At 42.1% G+C, this 23,823-nt stretch overlaps 2 protein-coding genes across 2 annotated transcripts in view; one reads left to right on the top strand and one right to left on the bottom strand.

The window, feature by feature from the left end:
* RAB22A (RAB22A, member RAS oncogene family) overlaps nucleotides 1–14,440 on the bottom strand; it is a 61,332-nt gene extending 46,892 nt beyond the window's left edge. Inside the window, exons 1-2 of the mRNA XM_035299031.3 lie at nucleotides 14,143–14,440; nucleotides 13,031–13,110 (exon numbers count right to left, since the gene is read on the bottom strand). Of these exons, the coding sequence (XP_035154922.1) occupies nucleotides 13,031–13,110; nucleotides 14,143–14,178 (116 nt within the window). The 5' untranslated portion in view covers nucleotides 14,179–14,440. The remainder of the gene's footprint in view (nucleotides 1–13,030; nucleotides 13,111–14,142) is intronic.
* A 160-nt stretch (nucleotides 14,441–14,600) lies between these two features.
* The window catches only part of LOC100413665 (serine/threonine-protein phosphatase 4 regulatory subunit 1), a 78,380-nt gene continuing 69,157 nt past the window's right edge, over nucleotides 14,601–23,823 (top strand). Inside the window, 3 exon segments of the mRNA XM_078372014.1 lie at nucleotides 14,601–14,633; nucleotides 14,787–14,822; nucleotides 15,088–15,165. Coding sequence (XP_078228140.1) covers nucleotides 14,627–14,633; nucleotides 14,787–14,822; nucleotides 15,088–15,165 — 121 coding nt within the window. The 5' untranslated portion in view covers nucleotides 14,601–14,626.

The following is a 23,823-nucleotide window of genomic DNA, read 5'->3' as shown; positions in this document are numbered from 1 at the left end:
TCCTGAAGAATACCACAGAAAATTCGTGCCACTGGACAGTAAGAATTAGTATGATACGGAAATTGTAAATCATGATATTGACACAAAGATAGAACAAAAAGACAAATGGTCTCTTTAAAAGATCACTAATGCGAAACAGTAAGTGTGTCGTGGATTTCATAACTTGTAGAAGTAAAACATGACAAGAGCAGCACAAAGGCTGGGAGAAGAGAAATGGAACGACACTCTCGCCAGGTTCTTATATGTGAAACTGTGTATTATTTGAACACAGACTGATATATCAAAGAAGGATATTACAAACTCTAGAAAATCATTAAAATAATAAAAACAAAGAGGTAAACAAGATAACAGTGGAAATAAAATGGAATCATTAATACGGGGCAAAGAGAAAAATAAAGCAAGATGGTAGATTTAAACCAAATGATATTGACAGTTACAATAAATAAATCAGTGCTATAGAACAGAAATTTGTTATGAGAGTTGAAATGTAGCTAATATGACTGAAGATTTGATTTTCTAATTTTAACATGTGGCCAGTAGCAACCGTATTAGACAGTGGAGGTCTAAATACTCAATTAAAAGGCAGACTGTCAGATTAGACATAAAAGCAGAACCTATAATTCTGTCTACCAGAAGGCCACTTGAAAAATACAGCTATAAATGGGTTAAATGTAAATGCATGGGAAGAGATTTTCAAATAGAATGCTGAATAGCTTAAATTAATATCAGACAAAGGAGAATTCAGAATGACACTCCTACTAGGGACAAAAGAGAGACATTTTATGATGATAAAAGGATCAAGAAAACATAACGTTGTGGCCAAGTGCAGTGGCTTATGGCTGTAATCCCATGGCAGGAGAATGGCTTGAGCCCAGGAGTCTGAGACCAGCCTGGGCAGCAAAGTGACCCCAGCTATACAAATAATAAAAAAATTAGCTAGACATGGTAAGGTACACCTATAGTCCCACTACTCAAGATGCTGAGTGAGGTAGGAGGATAATTTGAGCCTGGGAAGCTGAGGCTTCAGTGAGCTGTGCTCACTATCACGGTGCTCTGTCTTGGCAGATGGAGCAAGACTTTGTCTCTATTTATGTATGTAACACACACATATATATATAAGAGATATATGATTTGTATATATAGTATATATATACACACATAAGATACACATATATTAAATCATGTATGTATTCTATATATAGTATATAACACACATATAAGATACATAAATATTAAATCATGTATCTTATATATTAATATGTATTTTATATATTAATAATATATTAAACAATGCTACATGCATATACACTCAATAACAAAAGCTTCAAAACATGAAACAAAAACTGATTAAAAAGAGAAATAGACAAATTTTTAATTAGGGATGCTTCAAATATTCTTTTACTGTAAATAAGAGAAAAAACTAGTAAAAACACAGGAGATATGAGCGGTGCTATTAAACAAGCTAATTAACATTTACCGAATACCCCACACATCAGTAGCAGAATACACATTCTTTATTAGTGCACATGGAACATTCACAAAGAACACATCTTAGACTAGGAAACAAATGTCTGATGTAAAAGGTTTGAAATACTGAATTAATACTGAGTATGTTCTCTGACCACAATAGATTTTTTTGTTCTGATTCGGAGTTCTCACTCCATTGCCTAGGCTGGAGTGCTGTGGTGTGATTTCGGCTCACTGCAACTCCCGCCTCCTGGGTTCAACAATTCTCCTGCCTCAGCCTCCCTAGTAGCTGGGATTACAGGTGCCTACCACCATGCCCAGCTAATTTTTGTATTTTTTAGCAGAGATGGGGTTTCACCATGTCAGCCAGGCTGCTCTTGAACTCCTGAACTCAAGTGATCCACTCACTTTGGCTTCCCAAAGTTCTAGGATTACAGGCATGAGCCACCGTGCCTGGACCCAGAATAGATTTAAACTAGAAATCAATAATTAAAACATTTCTGGAAAATGCCCAAATAATTGGAAATTAGAAAATGTATTTCTAAGCAACCAATGATCAAAGAAGTCACAAGAGAAATGATAGGTGCAACTAAATGAAAATGAAAACATATCAAAATCTGTGAAATTTACTTAACCCAGCACTTAAAGGGAAATTTATAATTTTAAATGCTCAGATAGCAAAAACTGGTTCTTCGAGAAGACCAATAAAATTGATAAACTTATAACTGGATAGGTCAGGAAAAGAAGTGAGAAGACTCAAATTAGCACTATCAAAAATGGAAAGAGGGCTACTGATGCAGATCCCAAAGCATTAAAAAGATAAGAGGTGGATATTAAAAACAACTTTATGCCAATAAATTAAAAAAAAAACAGAAATACAATGATAAAATTCCTTGAAGGACACAAATTACCAAAGCTTACTCAAGAAGAAATAGATACCTGAACAGGCCTTTACAGTATCTACTTAAGAACTGAATCTGTAGTTAAAAATTTTCAGACAAAGATAACTCCCTGCTCAGATGGTTTCATTTGTCAATTCCACCAAACCTTTAAGAAGACATAACACCAATTCTACACAAACTCTTCCAAAAAAGTAGAAAAAGAGAAGGTATTTCTCAACTCATTTGATGATGTCCTGATACCAAAACTAGAGAAAGATTATTACAGAAAACTACATGGAGATAAAAATCCTTAACAAAATTTTAGTAAATCGAATTCAGCAATATATAAAAAAGAATAATGTATAATGACCAAGAGAAATTTATCTTAGGAGTGCAAGATTGGTTTCAGCATTAAACTATCAATGGTTATAATGCACCATTTTTAACAGACAGAAAAAGACTATGAACAACTCGAAACATGTAAAATATCATCTAATAAAATTCAACAGAATTCATGATTAAAAAATCTCATTAATTCAGGGATAGAAGGGAACACCCCCAACCTGATAATGGGCATCTATAAAAAACCTAGAGACAGCCATTAAATTGAATGGCAAAAGACTGAATTATTTTCCCTAAGATCAGGAATAAGGCAAGGATTTCAGTTCTCACTACTTTTCAACATAGTATTGAAGGTACAATTTAACTAGTGTAATAAGGCATGTAAAAAAAGGCATAAAGATTGGGAAGGAAGAAGTAAAATTGCCTACTCATAGACGACATGACTGTTTACCTAAGAAAATCCTAAGTAATCTACAAAAAAGCTACTCGAGCTAGTTGAACTCAGTTGTTACAGGATACAAGGTCAATATGAAAAACCCAGTTTTATGTCCATGCATTAGTAACAGACAACTGGAAGTTAAAATAAGAAATACCATTTATAATAGCATCAAAGCCATGAAATATTCTGAGATAATACTTAACAAAAATATGTGGAAGGCCTCTACAGTGACAACCAAAAAACTCTGATTAAAAAGCATCAAAGACCTAAATTAATAGAGAATATACCATGTTGCTGGATCAAAGAAGGAATATTAAGATGTCAGTTCTTCCCAAACGAGTCAAGAGATTTAATGTGTTCCCAATCAAGATCTCACCTGGCTCTTCTGAACTAGGCACCATGATTCTAAAATTTATAAAGAAATGCAAAGGACCCAGAGGAGCCAAATATGAAAAACAAGAATAGAACTGGATGACATACACTATCTGATTCCAAGACTTTCTATACATCTACAGCAATCAACACAATACTGTACTGGCATAAGGACAAATAGACCAATGGAACAGAAAAGGTAATCCGGAAATAAACCCATACACATATATCAATTTATAGGTGCCAAGGTGATTTAATTCAACCAATGCTGAATTCAACATTAACAAATGCTTCTAGTATGATTAGACTGACGTAAGGGGAAAAAAAAATTATCCTTGACCCTTACCTCACAAAGTAAGCAAAAATAAGTAGAAATAGATTACAGACCAAAATGTAAACAATAAAGCTATAAAAGTTGTAGAAGAAAATACAGGTGAAAATCCTTGCATCACTGGATGTATAGGACACACACGCAAAAAAGCATAAAAAGAATTAAGCTGGAGTTGATCAAAATTAAACACTTTTGCTCTTCAAAAGATACTGTTAAGAAAATAAAATGCTATAGATTGGGAGAAATGAGACAAACAATCCAATTAGAAATAGGCAAAGATTTGAATAGACACAAATAAGCACACAAAAAGATGAGCAATATCAGTCATCAGGAAAATTAAAATTAAAACAAGTGAGACATCACTACATGACCAATTGAATGGCTAAAATGAAAGACTAACAATACGAAGCGTTGAAAAGGATGTGGACAACTGCGACTTTCAAATACTACTGGACAGAATGTAAAATAGTACAACTATGTTGGAAAATGATTTGACAAGTTTCTCATAGAGTTAAACCCATACTTTCTACATAACCCAGCAATTCCACTCCTAGGTATATATCCCAAAGGAAAAAAAAAATCCACACAAAGAATGTTCATGAACATTTATAGCAGCTTTATTCACAATGGTAAAAATTTTGTAAACTCAAATTTTATCAATTGGTGAATGAATAAACAAAATTTTGGTATATTCCACACAATGGACTATTGAAAGGAATAAACTAATGATGCATGCAATCTACATTGCATTATCAAAACACATTATCTGGATACAGAAAAGTATATAAATGGTAGTCGCAATTATATGAAACTTTAGAAAAGACAAATATAATCTAAAGTAATGGGAAACTTATTAGTGGTTTCTGGAGCCAAGGGTAGGTAGAGTAAGGCTGAAATGGATGGAACAAAAAAGAACCTACTGAAGTGATCGAAATATTCTACATCTTGATCATGGTAGTGATGTCACAGATGCAGAATTTGTAAAATTCATCAAAACATTGGCTTAAAATGGGTGCATTTTATTGTATGTAAACTATATCTCAGTAAAGTCAAAAACATACACTGATGGAATAGAAGAACCATATACAGAGCCTTATAAATACAGATGCTTAATTTGGGACAATAATGGCTCAGTTTAGAGCAGAAGTTTATGGATAGTCTTTAAAAAAAAAAAAAATCCAGGCTGGGCAACATGACAAAACCCCACCTCTAACAAAAAATACAAAAATTAGCTGGGTGTGGTAGTACATGCCTGTAGTTCCAGGTACTTGGGAGGCCAAGGTAGGAGGATCACCTGAGCCTGGGGAGGTTGAGGCTCCTGGGGAGGTCCAGTCTGGGTGACAGAGCAAGACCCTGTCTCAAAAATATAATAAAATAAAAATGGGAGCAGGACTATTGAATATCCCTATCGGAATTGAAAAAAAAAAAACAACAAAACCCCAAAACTTAATCTCTACACTTCACCCAGAAATTATTTCCAGGTGAATTTCTGATCTACATCTGAAAAGCAAAACAAAGTTTCTACAAGATAACAGGAAAATATGACCTTGGTAAATCAGTTTTTTGAACAGGACATAAAAAGTACTAACCATAAAGGAAAAGACTGGTTCAACAGACTACATTAAAAGTAACTTCTGTTCCTACTATCCAAAGCAATCTACATATTCAATGCAATCCCTATAAAAATACCAATCACATTCTTCCCAGAAATAGGAAAAAAAATCCTAAAATTCGTAAGGAACCACAGAAGACCCTGAACAGCCAAAGCAATCCTGAGCAAAAAGAACGAAGCTGGAGGCTGGGTGTGGTGGCTCAAGCCTGTAATCCCAGCACGTTGGGAAGCTGAGGTGGGTGGATCATGAGGTCAAGATATCGAGACCATCCTGGTCAACATGGTGAAACCCCGTCTCTACTAAAAATACAAAAAATTATCTGGGCCCGGTGGCGCATGCCTGTAATCCCAGTTACTCAGGAGGCTGAGGCAGGAGAATTGCCTGAACCCAGGAGGCGGAGGTTGCGGTGAGCCGAGATCGTGCCATTGCACTCCAGTCTGGGTAACAAGAGCGAAACTCCGTCTCAAAAAAAAAAAAAAAAAAAAAAGAACAAAGCTGGAAACATCACACTATCAGACTTCAAATATACTACAAACCTGTAGTAACAAAAACATCATGGTACTGGCATGAGATACACAGTACAATGAAAGAGAATAGAACCCAGAAATTAATCCATATATTGTCAGCCAACTGATTTTTGACAAAAGTGCTAAGAACACTCACTCAGGAAAGGCCAGTGCCTTCAACAAATGGTACTAGGAAAACTGGATATGCATATGGGGAAGAATAAAGCTAGACTCTTGCCTCTCATCCTACACAAAAATAAACTCAAATCAAAGACCTATATGTAAGACCTGAAACTATGACTACTAGAAGAAAACACAGGCGAAATGCTTCAGGACACTGGTCTGGAAAAAGATCTTATGAATGCGACCTCAAAAGCACAGGTAACAAAAGCAATAATGAACAAATGGAATCACATCAAGCTAAAAGCTTCTGCACAGCAAAGGCAACAATCAACAGAGTAAAAAGACAATCTACAGAATGGGAGACAATATTTGCTTTTATTGTCTGTTTTATGTTTTGAGACAGGGTCTCATTCAGTCACGCAGGCTGGAGTGAAGGGGTGTGATCTTGGCTGACTGCAACCTCCGCCTGCTGGGTTCAAGCGATTTTCATGCCTCAGCATCCCAAGTAGTTGGGATTACAGGTATGTGCCACCATGCCTGGCTAATGTGTGTATTTTTTGTAGAGACGGGGTTTCAACATGTTGGCCAGGCTGGTCTTGAACTCCTGGCTTCAAGTGATCCACGTGCCTTGGCCTCCCAAAGTGCTGGGATTACAGGTGTGAGCCACTGCACCCAGCCAAGAATGTGAGAAATATTTACAAACTATTCATCCAATAGGGGATTAATAACCAGCATATACAAGGAACTCAAACATCTCAACAGCAAAATAACCAAAACAATCTGATTAAAAAATAGACAAATGATCTGAACAGACATTTCCCAAAAGACAAAAAACATATGTCTAGCAGGTATATGAAAAAATGCTCAACAGCACTAATCATCAGGGAAATGCAAATCAAAATCACAATGAGGCATCATCACACCCCAGTTAGGATGGCTATTATTAAAAAGACAAAAAATGACAAATGCTAGTGAGGATGCAGAGAGAAGAGAACTCTTATATGCTGTTGGTCGGAATGTAAACTAGTACAGCCAAGGTGGAGAACAGGACAGAGGTTCTTTAAAAAGTAACAAATAGAACTATTATAGATCTGGTACTTCCACTACCGGGCATTTATCCAAAGGAAAGGAAATAAGTATACTGAAGAGACATCTGTACCCCCATGTTATGGCAGCACTCTTCATTAAAATAGCCAAGACAAAAGAATGAATCCTGTTATTTTCAGCAACATGGATGGAACTGGAGGACATTATGTTAGGTGAAATAAGCCAGGGGGAGAAAGTTAAACACTTAAGTGTTCTCATTCATTTGCAGAAGCTCAAAAAGTTGGTTTCATAGAAGTAAAAGGTAGAACAGAAGATACAGAGGCTGGAAAGTATAGGGGGAAGGGAGTGATAGGGAGAGAGATTTGTTTAAAGAATATAAAATTACAGCTAAATAGGAGCAACAAGTTCTAGTGTTCTGTACCACTGTAGGATGACTACAGTTAACAACAATATTTAGTTTTAAATAGTTAGAAGGAAGATATTCAATATTCCCAACACAAAGAAACAATGTTTGAGGTGACAGATATGTTAATTACTCTGATCTGATCATTATGCATTATTTATATATAAACACCACTATATACCCTGTAAACATACACAATTATTATGTGTCAGCTTAAAAATTGTAAGAAGCCCTTAAGGATAAAAAATTAGAATATGGGGGAAAAAAATCTTGTGTTTGTTAAAAGATTCCTTCAGAAAGATTCCTTCAGAGTATGAAAAGGTTAGTCACAAATGAGAGAAATATCTGCAATATACAGAACCAACAAATGACTAGTGTCCAGATATATATATATAATGTTTACAAATCAACAAGAAAACAACTGACAATCCAATAGAAAAGTGAGCAAGACTCTTAAACCCTTTACAAAAGTTAATATACAAATGGTCAATTAACATATGAAAAAGTGCTTGATAGCTTTAGTCATCGGAAATAGAAATCCAAACCAAAATGGACATACTAGAACACACCCTCTACAACAGCTAAAATTAAAGACTAGTGATACCAAATGCTTCATAGAACAGATGAAGCAACTGGAGCTCCATACACTGTTGGTGCGAGTGAAAACTGGTGCTTCGGGAGCTATCTCAGAGGTGCAAATGCATCTCCTTAGTGCCCTAGCAATGCCACTGCCATATATATTAATAAATGTCCCCCAGCAATGCCACTGCCATATACATTAGTATAAGTCCCCCATTCTCATAGATATGGCACAAAAGACATGAGAATGTTGGTAACAGTTACATATAATGGCCCCAAACTTCTAAACAGGAAACAAAATGTCCAAGAGTAAAATCAATAAACTGGGGTATATGCATCCACTGGGATACATACCATATAGTGATGAAAACAAACTATTATATGAAATAATATAGATGAATCTCACAATGTTTCCAAGAAGCACACTACGTGTGTGTGTGTGTACTAATTGCATTTATAAAAAGTTCAAAACCATAGTGTGAGATTATTAAAAAATAACCTTTTAAAATTAATTTTGCCATTTGCTAAGAAATAACAAATGCTTTCCATATGGCATACCCCATTCTAAGCAATTTTTATGTGTGTGAATTCAATTTCACAACAACCCTATAAGTTAGATGCCATGGAGGATTCCCACGTGCAAATGTAGCCACAAAGAAGTTAAATAACTTGTCCAATGCCACATATCAACCTAAGTGCTAGAGCTGGGAGGTGAAGGGAGACAGGCTGGCTTAAGCGTCAGTATTCTTAACACTATGGTACGTTGACTTCCAATGAGAGAACTTTAATAGAAAGATGGAGGGAGGGCAAATGTGCAGGAGGTGGGAGGAGGAGGATGGCAAAATTCCCATCTTCGAAAGAAAAATAATCAGTAGATAATGCCTTAAACAGGAGGCAGGGAGAAGAGAGGGATCAAGAACTACCAGTACAGGGTGAGTATCCCTTATCTGAAATGCTGACCAGAGTTTTTCCGATTCGGGGGACGGGAGGGAATTAAACAAAACAAACAAACAAACAAACAAAAAAAAGAAGTGTTTCCAATTTTGGAATTTTTCAGAATTTGGAATATTTGCATTATACCAGTTCAGCATTCCAAAACCAAAAATCCAAAATCCAAAATACTCAATATGTGAGTGTCATACTGTTGCTCAAAAAGTTTTAGATTCCTGTGTATGCAGGTTATGAAAAAATTTGGAGAAAAGATCAGAAAAAATAGCTAAATGCCAAGGTAACAGTAAACTTCCAGGGAATGGCTCAGAGTAGTGCACTGTTATTTATACTACACTTAAAAAACCATATACACACTGCTTTGATACAAATTATTTTAAAATTTTAAAAAGATTTAAACATTTACAAAAGAATAGGCCAAATACTGTGGCTTATGCCTAATCCTAGCACTTTGGGAAGCCAAGGGAGGAGGACTTCTTGAGGCCAAGAGTTCAAGATCAACCTGGGCAATGCAGTGAGATCTCATCTCTACAAAAAAGAAAAAAAATTAGCAAGGCATGAGTGTATACTGCTCGTGCTATTGTTGTCCAAGCTACTCAGGAAGCTGAGAAGCAGGATTGCTTCGGCTCAGGAGTTTGAGGCTGCAGTGAGCTCAGAGTGTCCCTCCATTTCAGCCTGCGTGACCGAGCAAGACCTTGTCTCTAAAAAATAAAAATTAAAAAAGAATAATAACTGCCATTTATTGAGCTCCAGTGTCCCTTGCACTTTCCTAAGCATTTTAAATACACCTCTCCTGGAATTCTCCTAACAATATGGGGCCAGTCCTATCATTATCCTTAAGTGCTTATGAAGAAACAGATCAGAGATTAAACTGCCTAGGGTTGGCCAGGTGCTGTGGCTCACACCTGTAATCTCTACTAAAAATACAAAAATTAGCTGGGCATGGTGGCAGGCACCTGTAATCCCAACTACAGGTGGCTGAGGCAGTGAGCCAAGATTGTGCCACTACCATCAAGCCTGGGCAATAAAGACTCAGTCTCCAAAAAAAAAAAAAAAAAAAAAGAATAAATTGGTCGGGTATGGTAGCTCACACCTGTAATCCCAGCACTTTGGGAGGTCAAGGTGGGAGGATCAGGAGGCCAGGAGATCGAGACCAACCTGGCCAACATGGTGAAAGCCTGTCTCTACTAAAATACAAAAAATTCGCCGGGTATGGCCTGTAGTTCCAGCTACTCAGGAGGCTGAGGCAGGGGAATGGCTTGAACCTGGGAGGCAGAGGTTGCAGTGAGCCGAGATCCTGCCACTGCACTCCAGCTGGACGACAGAGTAAGACTCCGTCTCAAAAAAGAAAAAAAAAAAAAAAAAAGAATAAATCATTTCTTGCATATTAGTCATAATGTAGCTCCTCCTTGTAGGTAAGGTCTATAAGGACAGAAGTCCATTTTGTCTAAATCAGGGGTCATCAAACTTGTTCTGAAAAGTACCAAATGTTTTTGGGTTTGTGGGCCATCAAGTCTTAGTTGCAACTATTCAAGTTGGTCATTATAGCCCCAAAGCAGCAAGACAATAAGTAAATAAATGAGTGTGACTGTTTCAGTAACTCTTTACAAAGACAGGAGGTGGGTGAAAGGGCCACAGTTTGCCGACCCCGGTCTAGCACCCAGTCTAGCACCTGGCATGTAGTAGGTACTCTATGAATACAAAAAAAAACTACCAAAAAAAGGCCACCAACTTTGGCTATTAGATGGAAACTGGTACTAAGGGAAGATGGTTTTAGTGGCATGGTGAGGTGGAACTGAGACAGAGGGCTGGGGTGTGAGCAGCAGCTGGGGAAGTGGTAACTTCTCTTTCAGGAGTTCCACCATTTGAGCAGCAGGTTGGGGAACAGTGCTCTTGTAGTGGAGTGGGGTGGATCGGGAACCTGTGTGCAGGCATAGGACTGAGGAAGAAACAGGGTAAGTGATAGTGAGGTGGGGCTCCAGAGCTCAGGGGTACGTTTGGGGATTTGTCACAAAGGAGGAAGCCACCTTCTAAAGCTGAGGAAAAACAAAGAAACCAACGAAAGAAAGGCAGAAAAAAGAAATGAGGAGAAAGCCTTGTATGTTTTTTTCCTGTGAAAATGTGAGCCAAATCTCTGGGTGCAGAGAATGGACCAGAGGCAGCTCAGGAGTCATAGGCATCTGGCAGATTGGGAGCCACTGGCAAAAAAGGGAACAGTGGACACTTAAGACAGGCCCATGGGCCTCACCAAGATGCATGAAGCTACACCCTTCACTTTTCTCTCATTTGAGAGAGCACTTCTAGCTGAGGTGGTGTCTGGGTGTCTTGTGGGTTCTGGGTTTTCAGCTCTGACTCAGTGCGAAGTGTGTCACTTGCTGAATTACCAGCACTTTCCAACACCTTCCCATGCAGGTAGTGATAGGCAGGCCCTGAGGATGATGGGGTCATGTTTTACATGTGGTCACAACTAGCTCTTAAAGGATACTGAAAAGCATTTTAATTGCAGAAATTTATTGGTGAATTTCATCCCCATGCTTTCATATGTGTAGGGCACCCACAGGGTTTAAGAAAGCAGATAGGTTGGGTGTGGTGGCTCATACTCATAATTCTAGCACTTTGGGAGTCTGAGGTGGGTGAATCACTTGAGCCCAGGAGTTCCAGACCAGCCTGGGTAACACGGTGAAACTCCATCTCTACTAAAAATACAAAAAATAAGTCAGGTGTGGCAGTGTGCATCTGTGTCTCAGCTATCTGAGGTGGGAGGATGGCTTGAGCCCAGGAGGTTGAGGCTACCATGAGCCTTGATTATGCCACTGCACTCCAGCCTGGGTGAAAAAAAAAACAGATAAAAAATATCGAACACATATGCCCGGCACGGTGGCTCACGAGTGTAATCCCAGCACTTTGGGAGGCTGAGGCAGGCAGATCACCTGAGGTCAGGAGTTTGAGACCAGCCTGGCTAACATGGTGAAACCCCATCTCTACTAAAATTACAAAATTAGCCAGGCGTGGTGGTAGGAGCCTGTAATCCCAGCTACCCGGGAGTCTGAGGCATGAGAATTGCTTGAACCCCAGAGGCAGGGGTTGCAGTGAGCCATTGCACTCCAGCCTGGGCAACAAGAGCAAGAATCTGTCTAAAAAAACAATAAAAAAATTGAACACATAACCTGACAACAGTAGCTTATAATTTCTCAGGGGACAATCTTATGGCAGTTTCTCTGCTGGGCTGTAAAATATTTCTCTATTAGGCAAAGAATGCTCTGTATAGAGCACAAAGGCCAATTTTATCCTAATGATGGATAATACAGAACTTTTATTTAAATGTTGGAAAACATTTGATTGAGGGTTTGACAATAAAACTAGAACACAGCACCTTTTTTGTTTTATAATCCTAACATAGTATTAAAGCCTATAAAACACAACTTCTTATGTAGTCAAAGGATTAGTACTGACATGACAAGTTTTATAGAGTCAAAAACACAGGAACAATCAACCTCACTTGCCATGGAACCAGAGACCTGAAGAAACCTTCCATTTCAATACGGATTTTTAAATTCATTATTACTACCAATACAAGGATGTGTAAGGGTTCAGATCTCATCCTACTACTTTCAGGAAGGACAAACCCATCTAAATGTCTTTTACCTGATATGCCTGTTAGAAGAGCACCGGATCTGTTTTCATCTGCCTTATTTCCATTGTGGGTATTTATAGACTGAAGCTTCTGTGTCTATTCTAATAATTAGTAAAACTCCAATTCATATTTGCATTTTGATGTTTCATCCCCCACAAGTCGAAGATAATTTTACTAAAATACACAGATCCTCACTGGACTCTTTCAAGTCCTTCCAGAGACAATGCGAACCAGCGACTCAGAATTCAATGAATATAAAGTGCAGGGCCTCCATCTGTAACCCACTATTTATCTGGAAGGGTTTTCAATGCATCTTTAGATGTGTATCAAATAAATATCTCTTACCCTATTGTTGGATTGATGTTTGGATCAAAACTGTCTTCCACAAACCGCCACACAATACTCGATTTACCTACACCTGTATCCTGAAAGAGAATGAGATGAGTGACTGAGAAAAAGTTTACCTTCTTGCAGACACCCAAAATTACTTTGTGGCATAAGTTCAGGATTTAAAAAAAAAAATCACCCTAGATGTGTAAATTTTATAAATTGAGGAACACAAAAGCAGTTGTCATAACAATTCAGTGTAGTAATTAGGAGATTCTAAATGTACTAAAAAGGAGAGGTTTTTGCAGTTTTTAAGACAGATTAGGACCTTTTGAAAGACCCAAAGTTTCTGCTTCGTAAAAGGTAACAAGTCTACTTGCTTTTTAACCTGTTAGTAAACTCTGAACTCCTGAGTTACCTCTGAGTAATCCCTGATGAATCCTAGCCCCACTCTATTTGGGGGCAATAAAGATTAGTTACTGGAGTTCCTGCCGATCTTTAAGGCAGAAACTCTGAAATGCCAGCATCAATCTCAGAAAGAAGTCATTGAAATGGCCAACACCTTGTCCTTCCTGACAAGACAGGAAGCTGAAGCTTCAAACTAGTCTTTGGGGCTTCCTGAGTTAAATACCCCTTTTCTACACAGAAGAGTTACTTGACAAAATAACTCTTTGGAGAAGCGGCAGGGGTATCCTACAAGTTCAAAAACACCCAAGAGACAAAGTAGGCTAATTCCGCTTGTAAAACCTAAAGACCGGTTATTGGTTTTACTTTGGAAGACTTGGCCAACTCCCAATTAATAACTTGGTAAGTTGGAGAAAACTATTTTAGAGCCTCTCTTAACCCAGATGCAATGGAGAGGCAAGGGGGGGTTCTGTTTGCTCTTTGGGGGACGGAAAGAGTCCACAGGCTCCGGGACGGGGAAGTGGAAGGGTCCCTGCGGCCTCCAGGACCTTTTGGAAGGTGCAAGAGGTGGGCGGCACCGCTCCCGACGTGGAGGGAGGGTCCCCGGAGCTGGCAGACAGCATCTCTGACGGAGGCGGGGGAGGGGGTGAGAGGACGTGGGGGATCTGGGGTCCTTGTCCGCCCAGCCTCCCGTGGCCCTCCCGGCTGGACCCACCGCCACTCACCCCCAGCAGACACACTTTGAGCTCCCTCAGTGCCATGGCCCGGGAGCCAGGGGCGCGGGCCCGCCGCCGTCCTAAGTTGAGGAGGGAGAGGCCGGGCCTAGCAAGAGCATCCCCTGGCGCCACCGCCGCCGCACGGCCCAGGCCCGGTTCGCGCAGAGGCGGCTGCCGCCCGTCCTCCAGCACTAGGTCCGACTTGTCCACTGCCAGCCGCCTGGGGCCCGCCTTAGCAGCCTGGACGCCGCCGCGGCCTTCCGGGCGCCGCCGCTGCCGCCATCTTGGGACGCCGGCCGGGTCACCTGACCTCCACGCCCACCTCGGCAGCCACCTTTGCTGCGAGGGCGGGGCCGGCCGGCCGGCGCGGGCCGGGGGCGGGGCCTGAAACCGATGGCCCCGCCCCCGTTCACAGACCCCCCCCCCCCCGCCCCCCCGCCCCCTCTCCGCCCTCCCCGGGTCCTGCCGGTCCCTCCTTCAGGCCCATCCCAAGATGGCGGGTGAGTGGGGTTGGGTTTCCGGGACTCCCGGGCTGCTCCCCTCCCTCTCGCCCCGTGACCACTCCGCGAGGCCGGGGACCTCCTACCCAACCCCGACCCGACCTCTCCCACCGCAGCCCCTTGGTAACTCCGTGTGTGTTTCTTGGTTTTCAGAGATCCCCCTGTACTTTGTGGACTTGCAAGATGACTGTAAGTAAGAGTTGGGACACTCCTACCCTTCCCTGGGACCCTCTCAAAGAATTCAGGGTGCACGAAGCGCGGGGCAGGGGAGCCTCAGGCCAGGCCGTCGTCGGGACCAGAACAGCGGGACCCCCAACTCCCTAGATCCACTTGTGGCCGTCCCTCCTCCCTGTGCGGGGCGGGCTGAGGGTGGGAGCCCTTTCATCGGGGGAAGGATTTTTGTTGTTGGGAAACTTTTGACTTCCTGTCACTTTTTTTCTTTCTGCGCCTGCAGCTGCCCCGGGATGGGTCGAAAGGGTAGTCCCAAGTCCCAGTCGACTCAGGGAGGACAGCGGGGCCTGCCACTTCGGAGGTGGGTGACTTCTATCTCAGGGCCTCTCCCTTTTCCTGGGGACTTTTAGGAGTGTGGGGAGGGAGGGACAGGTCCCGCTCTGGGTGTGGCACGGACTTCTCAAGTGCCTTGGCCACAGTGCAGCTCCATCTCTTATCCCATGGAGCCCATTGGCCCCGCATTTCTTGGGTGGGTCCCTTGTCCCTTCTTGCCCTCTTCTTTGGAATCATGTTAAGGGCTGGTAGCTGGGGGAGGTGTCATCTTGGAAATCCAAGTTCACATTTGTGGTGAAGGAAGGAAGCATTTTCTCTCCTTTCAAGAAACATTTCTTGAGCAGCTACTTGCTCTGGGCCAGGCCACATGATGGGCCCTGGACCTGCAAGGATGTGTTGGAAACAGCTCTATGCTCAAGAGAGCTCACAGGCTGTGGGGAGAGCCTACTCGTAAACAGAAAATTACCAAGTACTGGAGTGCTTGCTGGTGAAGAAGCACTATATAAATCATCCAAATAACTAACATTAGTTGGGGGCATACTGTATGCAAGTCATATCCAGTACTTCCTCTCATCTTCCTTCCACATCTGCAGGTTTCCTAATAGTAAGAGTTGGTGTTTACTGAAAACTTACCATAGACCAGGCAGCGTTAAATTCTTTACACACATTAACTCAGAAGGTGCAGTTTCAGCTGGGCATGGTGGCTCACGAATGTAATCCCGCACTTTGGGAGGCAGAGGTGGGCAGATCACTTGAGGTCAGCAGTTTGAGACCAGCCTGGCCAACATGGTGAAACCCCATCTCCACTAAAATTACAAAAATTAGCCTGGCGTGGTGGTGCACACCTGTAATCCTAGCTGAGGCAAGAGAATCACTTAAACCTGGGCCTGCCACTGCACTCCAGCCTGGGCAACAGAGCAAGACTCCATCTCAAAAAAAAAAAAAAAGCAAAGCAAAAGAAGGGGCAGTTTTGTTAAAGTCGCATAACACTTTTGAAGGGGCAAAACAAGCTTGAGAGTTAAGAGCTTGGGGTCTGTGGTGTCCGATGGCCAGGAGTGAAATCCCATGTCACTGTTTACTAGCAATGTGATCCCAGGCAAGTCACTGTATCACTCTACTCCTCAGTGACCTCATCTGTAAAGTGGGTATTATGGTGGCCCACCTCGAAAGGCTTTTGTAAGGGATTAAATGAAAAAAGGATTTAGCACAATGCCTAGTGTGTAATAAACACTTGGTAAATATTGGCTGCTGTTACTGTTGACACTGTTGAGCCTGGTACAGTATAGATCTAGGTTTACAGTATAGATCCAGGTTTACTGAGCTGAATGTTTAGCCAATGGGTGTGCTCAGATTGAAGGAGTTGTATCATTTCCATTGATAAACAATCTTTAGCTGCCATCATGGTGCTTCTCATTCATAGATTTGGCATTTGGTCTGGCTGGAAAGCTATTTTCTGGCTGTTTCAGTTATCTAACCACCCTAAAACTCAATGGCTTAAACCAACAGCATTTGATTTCTCACAGATCTGGGTAGACTGGGTGGCACTCCTGCTTAGTTAGTGTGGTTTCAGTTGGGAAAGTCCGAAATGGTATCACTCGTGTGGGTGGCATAGGTCCTGGCTCTTGGCTAGGAGATCTGCCAGGACTATTGGCCAGGACCTCAGTTCTTTGCCAAGTGCCCCTTTCACTTGGCTGGGTCAGCCCTCTCACGGTGTAGTGGCCACAGGGGAGTTGAACCTCAGTCCTTTTTCACCTAATGTATGTACAAAAAAGAAGTAAGGGATTATCTAGGAAAAAAATGACAATCTTACTTTGGACAAATATTTGAACAAATGTTAGATGTTTGAGGCTTGTGATGAAAAAGGCTTAAGAACTCTTTAGCAGACAGCTGAAGGCTTGCCCCGATAAGGAAGGAAACTAGGGGCCTCCTGGGGGCTTCCTGTTTGAGCAAGGGTAGGAGCTGTGGAATGCTGTAACTTAGGAGTTTATAACAATTGATCTGTTCGGGAGGGTCTGCTAATTCGGGCTGCTCTGCTTCTACCCCTACACCTCCGCATAGTAGTATTGGGAATTATTACCATACTGTGGTTGGCAGAAAGATCCCTGAAGTCCTCTATATCCTGGCTCTCTCACACTCGTAGCTGTGTTATGTTGGGTAGATCACTCACCCCTTCTATGAAAGTGGCATGAGAATGGGAGCTGCCTCATAGGACTAGTGTGAGGGTTAGATAAGATAGACAGAAGACATTCCAGTCTAGTGCTTTGTAAAGTATTCAGTGGTTTTACCATCATCATCATCTTTGCTGGACTTTTGTGTAAAGAGCTTATGATTCAGTGTTAACAGGTGCTGCTCTGTGAGGTAGGTGGGATTATTCCTTTTACAGATGAGAAAACTGAGAATCAGGTCCAGTAACTTATCCATTGTGGCACAGCTCATGAATGGTAGAATTCACAGTCAAATATGGTGCTTCTCTTTTCTGTTTTTTTTTTTTTTTTTGAGATGGAGTCTCTCTCTGTAGCCCAGGCTGGAATACAGTGGTGTGATCTCAGCTCACTGTAGCTTCCATCTCCCGGGTCCTGGTTTAACCAATTATCCTGCCTCAGCCTCCTGAGTAGCTGGGGTTACAGGCACACGCCATCATGCTCAGCTAATTTTTGCATTTTTAGTAGAGACCAGAGAGAATGGCGAGGAATGAAAGAGTCAGAGTGGTGGAAGCGGAATCCACCTTGTTTCCCTTCCCATCATTGCAACGTGTTTGACTTTTGTTGCTCTGTATTTTTACCATGTTTCCCAGGGTGGTCTTGAACTCCAGACCTTGTGATCCGCCCACCTCAGCCTCCCAAAGTGCTGGAATTACAGACGTGAGCCACTGCACCCAGCTGGATCTTTAGTTGAACAAATGAACTATAAAAATACATTATTGAGACAGGGAAAATTGAGTTTGGACTGGGTATTAGATAATATTAAGAATTATTAATTTTGTTGGATGTGATGATAGTGTCATGGTTTCGTTAAAAGGAAAAGGGCCTCATCTAACAGAAACAGGCATTCATGGGTGAAGTCATTCGATGTGTGAAGTCTGCTATCAAATACTGCAACAAACAGTAAACAAAAAGTCAGGAGAGGGAAAAATAAATGGCAGAATGTTGATACTTGTTGAATCTGGTTGCTGGGGACTGACTAGTCTCTCTATTTTTGCATATGTTTGAAAATTCCCATAGTAAAAGGTTTCAAAAAATGAGATGAAAGTGTCACATATGGTCAAACATCTACAGGAAGAGTTGGAAGGCTGGGTTTCAGTTCTGAAGCCACTGCAGGGTTCTTGTAAGATACATTTAGCTTTAAAAGATGACTTGTAAAATACGTTAGTGTTTGGGGGGGCAGTGTATTTCTTTTCAAATGTTTAGCTTTCAAGAGGTATCTATGAAAGAATTTCGAAGAGGATATACTTCTATTTATGAGAAAAGCTAGGTGCCAACAAATGATATCTGGACCTTTGGTGAAAACAGGATTAGCGAAGCCAATGGAATATAGATAGAGTCTTGAAATCTTAATGCTAGAAGGAGCAGTGTATGTTCAACGTTGAATAAAAGACATTTTCCAGAGCAAAGAGCATTCCAGGTCACCTGCCCACTTCGTTCTACATTTGTAAAAATGTTCTTCTCAAGAACAACAACCAAGTCCCCAAAGCAGAGAAACTATATTAATCTGAGTCCTAAACCAAACCATCGAGCTTTTTCTCCAAATTATGATAGACACTTGAATCAAAGATTTTCAGTTTTTAAAATAAAAATCTCCCTGTCAACTGAAATAATTTGACCAGCAATATTCTAACATTGGAAAAGAGAACAAAACCAAGAGATCCAACTGTTCTCTAAATCAGAGATTGGCAATTTTTTTCTGGAAGGATCAGATATTTTAGGGCTTGCTGGCCAGAAGGTCCCTGCTGTGCTATTGTAGCCTGAAAGCAGCCATAAATAGCATGTAAATGAGTAGCCATAGCTGTGTCCTAATAAAACTTTATTTACAAATACAAGTAGTGGGCTAAATTTGGCCTAGGGGAGGTAGTTTGCTGACTCCTTCTCTAGCTCAAACTTGATTTTATTCCGTTAGAGCCCCTAGGTCTGTTGAGTAGCTGAGCCAGCCAGATCAGTGTCTTTCCCACTAGGTTTAGTTAGAAGAGCTGAGCTTTGTTGAAAAACCTCTGCTTGGTTGAATAACCCCTGGCAGGTTGCTCAAACTTCATGTCTCCTTTTTCCCATTGGTGTGTTGGGGATAAAAACATGTATCTTTTTCCTCCCAGCAGGATGAGAATGGGAACAAAAGAGTCAGAGTGGTGGAAGTGGAATCCACCTTGTTTCCCTTCCCATCATCTTAATGCATTTGACTTTTGTTGCTCTGTATTTTCTGTTTCCTGTGAGGCAAACAGAGGAACATCAGCAATTACCAGAAATTGTCTCTGTTTAAAAAGAAGAGTTTTAAATGGCTTTCTTCATCACAAAATAAGCTCTTGTAAGCAAATTTTGCAACAAAACGCAGCTAACAAAAGGGAAGGCAGTTTTGACCTTCAAAATACCAGTTAGTTTATCCCTGATGGGAAAGAAGTAAGAGGTGAAGGCAGGTGGTTAGTTTCCATGTTTGGAAAGTCATTCATGCACAGAACATGTTTCTCCATGTCTTTCAAGGTATTAGCCCTCCTAAAGGTGTTGGGGATAGTGATGTGGAGAAGCCTGGGGCTCAGCTCCTGACGTACACACATCCTGGCAGGGAGGTGCCTGCAGTATCTCAAGGGCCCAGGCAGAAGAGGGAACACAGATTTGGGGCAGTAAGAAGACAGGGAGGGGCTAGGCATGGTGGCTCATGCTTGTAATCCCAGCACTTGGGGAGGCCAAGGTGGGCAGATCACCTGGGGTCAAGAGTTTGAGACCAGCCTGGCCAATATGGCGAAACCCCATCTCCACTAAAAATATAAAAATTAGTCGGGTGTGGGGGTGCACACCTGTAATCCCAGCTACTAGGGAGGCTGAGGTGAGAAGATAGCTTGAACCTGGGAGATGGAGGCTGCAGTGAGCCAGGATTGTGCTACTGCACGCCAGCCTGGGCAATAGAATAAGATTCCATCTCAAAAAAGAAAAAAAGAGAAGACAGGGCAGGAGTGGGAGGGGAAGGGTTCTGAGGGGAGGTGGTGTTTGAGCTGGGCAGGCGGAGGGAGGCAATGGGCATTCGGGGCCATGTGTACAAAGGCAGAGTGTTGCATGATCCTGGTCTGCTTGGGACCCGATGAGAAAAAAGGGCGGAGACTTGGGAACAAGTCTTGAATGTGAGGGAAGGAGTGGGAGAGACTGGGAGGTAACACTGGGGGCTGTCAATGAAGAATCTGCTTCACCAGCCCAGGGTTTAGGCTTAACCTGGGAGGCAGTGGGGCTTCCCTAAAGATTGTGGTCAATTTTCTGTCTTAGGAATGCAACCCAGGTAGTGGTACAAACTCTGCTGCTTTCTTAGAACGAAGAGCATGTTAAGCTCAGCTCTGACATGTTATTGTTGTATCTCAAGTACAAAAGCCCCCGGGGCAGGTATTTTTAATCCTGTCTTATGTCTTATTACTGCAGGGTTCACAGGGGGCACAGAAAGGCTAAGTAACTTGCCCAAAATAACACAGCTAGTAAGTGGCAGAGGTGGACTTTAAACCAGGAAGTCTGGCTGCAGAATTTATTTTAACCAGTTTCCTTTGGAGAACTCATCATTCACTGGTCAATTAATTAATTAATTCAACTAAAATTTATTGAGGACCTATTGAGTCTCAGGTACTGTGTTAGGCATTGCAGACACAGAGGTGAATAAAACAAACAGTTTTTGCTCATATGAAGCTTTCAGTCTAGAAGCAGAAACAGACACTAAAGAGGTAAAGCAGAAGGATATATAGCAGGTGAGTGTGATTGAAGGTACCAGCACAATGTGGTTGGATGCATATGGGTGCTGCTTACATCCAGTGGCCAGAGAAGGCATCTCCAGAGCCCTGAGAGGTGCTTCTGAGTTGAGATTTGAGTAACAAGCTGGCGATATTCACATGAAAAGCCAGAGAAAACCTACTGAGATATTCACATGAAGAGCCAGAGAAAGCCTCCTGGGTACAACTCTTCCTTGTCAAGCACTAGCAGGAAGGCCTGGATGTCTGGGCTTGTGTGTCTGGAACAGTGAAGGACAGACACAGGAGGTGAGATGAGGAGGTGGGGGCCAGGCCACCCATGGCTCTTAAGTCTACTGTAAGGTAAAGTGATGGCCTTTTATCCATGGAGTCATGGGGAGCCACTGGAGAATCTGAACCAGGGGAGTGACTAGATTTGCTCTGTGCTTTGAAGAAAGGAAGGACTGGTGGAGGAAAAGCTGGGGTGGGATGCCCAGTGTGTTCCTGGGGTCCAGGTGAGGGGAGTGGGGTCTCAATCAAGGAGATGGGCATGGGAGTGGGGAATAGGGTTGATAGATAGTACTGGTGGTGAGGGAAGGGTCAACTCAGAGACAGGGCTTCAGGTCTTGTGGAGAACTTTTCTGACACCTCTACTCCGTTCCACCCAGACTGGGCTAGGCACCCCTTTGTATTTCCTGAGCCCTGTATTTTCCTGTGGCAGCATTTACTAATTGGCTAGTAGATTGACCATTAGAATGGGTCTGATCCTTTTTTTGGGTCCCTGTGGTTTAACACAGTGAATGGCACTGGACAGCACATGAGAAATGATGCCACAGATCCTGGTGGCATTGTCAAGGCCACCAGAAAGCCCTCTTAAAGGGTTCTGGAGCGCAGTTAGGACTGGAGAGGAGACGTGAGAGTCATTAGTGGTGGGTGGTAGCTGGAACCATGGGAGCAGGATGAGAGGGGAATGTTGGAGGAGAAGGTGAAGGGTGTACTCCCTGGGCAGCAGAAGCTTCTAGAAATTAGCCATGGAGGTAAGAAACCAGGAGATCCTTGGAGCCAGGGTTTTGTTGGGATAATCATTTATTTATGTCACTTGTCCTAGAAGGGTCAGGTAAGATGAGGACTGAAGACAGGCCATGGAGTTTGGCAGTTAGGGGGTCTTCATTGACCTTAGTGAAAAGTGGTTCAGCAAAGCCAAGAAGCAGAAGCCAGATTGGAATTAATTGGGAAAGTTTTGGAAGTTGAGGCAGTGTGGCCTGCCTGGAGTCTAGTAGCTCAGTGGTCAAAGTGCCTTGTAGCCAAGGCACAGAATAGAGCAAGCCATGGCTAGGCATTGGGCACTTTGAGGAATGCTCACTGCGTTTGGGGCTCACAGCCCAGTAGGAGAAAGCACAGCCTTTCAAGAAGCAGCAGCTGGAGGGATTCAAGGGGCTTTTCTTCAGGGATGGAAGATTCCAGCACACATTTGCATGATTTATATCTACTCTGAAAACCTTAAAAAAAGAATTTGAATAACCCAACAGTTCTTCTGGTTATATGCCCAACCAAGCATAGACATACATTCTCAAAAAACATGTTTGTAAAAGCATGTCTGTAAACCTGTTTTATTGAGAATATAAGTCTATGCTTGGTTGGACATATAACCAGGAGAATCATGCTACACATAGTAGCATGATTCTTTTTTTTTTTTTTGAGACAGACTCTCACTGTGTCACCCAGGCTGTGTAGTACAATGGTGCATTCTCCATTCACTGCAAACTCTGCCTCCATGGTTCAAGCAATTCTCCTGCCTCAGCCTCCTGAGTAGCTGGGATTACAGGTGCCTGCCACCATGCCTGGCTAATTTTTTGTATTTTGGTAGAGATGGGGTTTCAACATCTTGGCCAGGCTGGTCTTGAACTCCTGACCTCTTGATCTACCCACTTCGGTCTCCTAAACTGCTGGGATTACAGGCATAAGCCACGACACTCGGCCGTAGCATGATTCTTAAAAGTCAGGAACTGCAGCCTACTCAAATATCCATCATGACTACAAAGGATTATATGTTGTGGTATGTTCACATAGTGGAATACTGTGCAGCTATGAGAATGCTCTACAGCTCCACTCAGTAATATAGATGATTCCACAAACATCTGAAAAGCCAGACACAAAAGGGTACATACTGCATGGTTCTATTTGTACAAACTATAAAACCATGCAGAGCAAATCTAGGCTGTTAGAAGGTGGGAGAGTTGTTACCCGTTGTGGGAGGTAGTAAGTGGAAGGGAGCACGAGATGGTTTTGGAGATGCTGGTGAAGTTATCTTGCTTGGTCTGAGTATATTGCTTGATTGTTTTAACTATTTCAAACAGTAGGAAAATAGAGGACTCTATACCCCAACACTCACCCCAAAGGCTTTGACTTTCTTCTGTAACCATTTTTTTCTTTCGCATCTACCTCAAGGCTGACTAGAGAACTCATTGCATTTGTAAATAATACTGTTCCATTCATTCATTAATGCCATATAGACTTTACCACCCTCATCTTCTCCAATTCAGTCCCTCAAGTGGGTGAATTGGCAGGAAAATGGAGATGTGTAACATCAGAATGGATCATATGCACTGCTTTGAGCTGCAGAGTTCTTTCCTATCAGGTCACCTGAGTAAAAGTTTCCCATTGACTGTCAGCTTAAAAGTCACAGTTAGCCGGACATGGTGGCTTATGCCTGTAATCCCAGCACTTTGGGAGGCCGAGGCAGGTGGATCACCTGAGGTCAGGAGTTTGTGACCAGCTTGG

The sequence above is a fragment of the Callithrix jacchus genome, chromosome 5 (assembly GCF_049354715.1).
Source record: "Callithrix jacchus isolate 240 chromosome 5, calJac240_pri, whole genome shotgun sequence".
NCBI lineage: Eukaryota > Metazoa > Chordata > Mammalia > Primates > Cebidae > Callithrix > Callithrix jacchus.
This window is presented reverse-complemented; position numbering and strand designations above follow the sequence as displayed.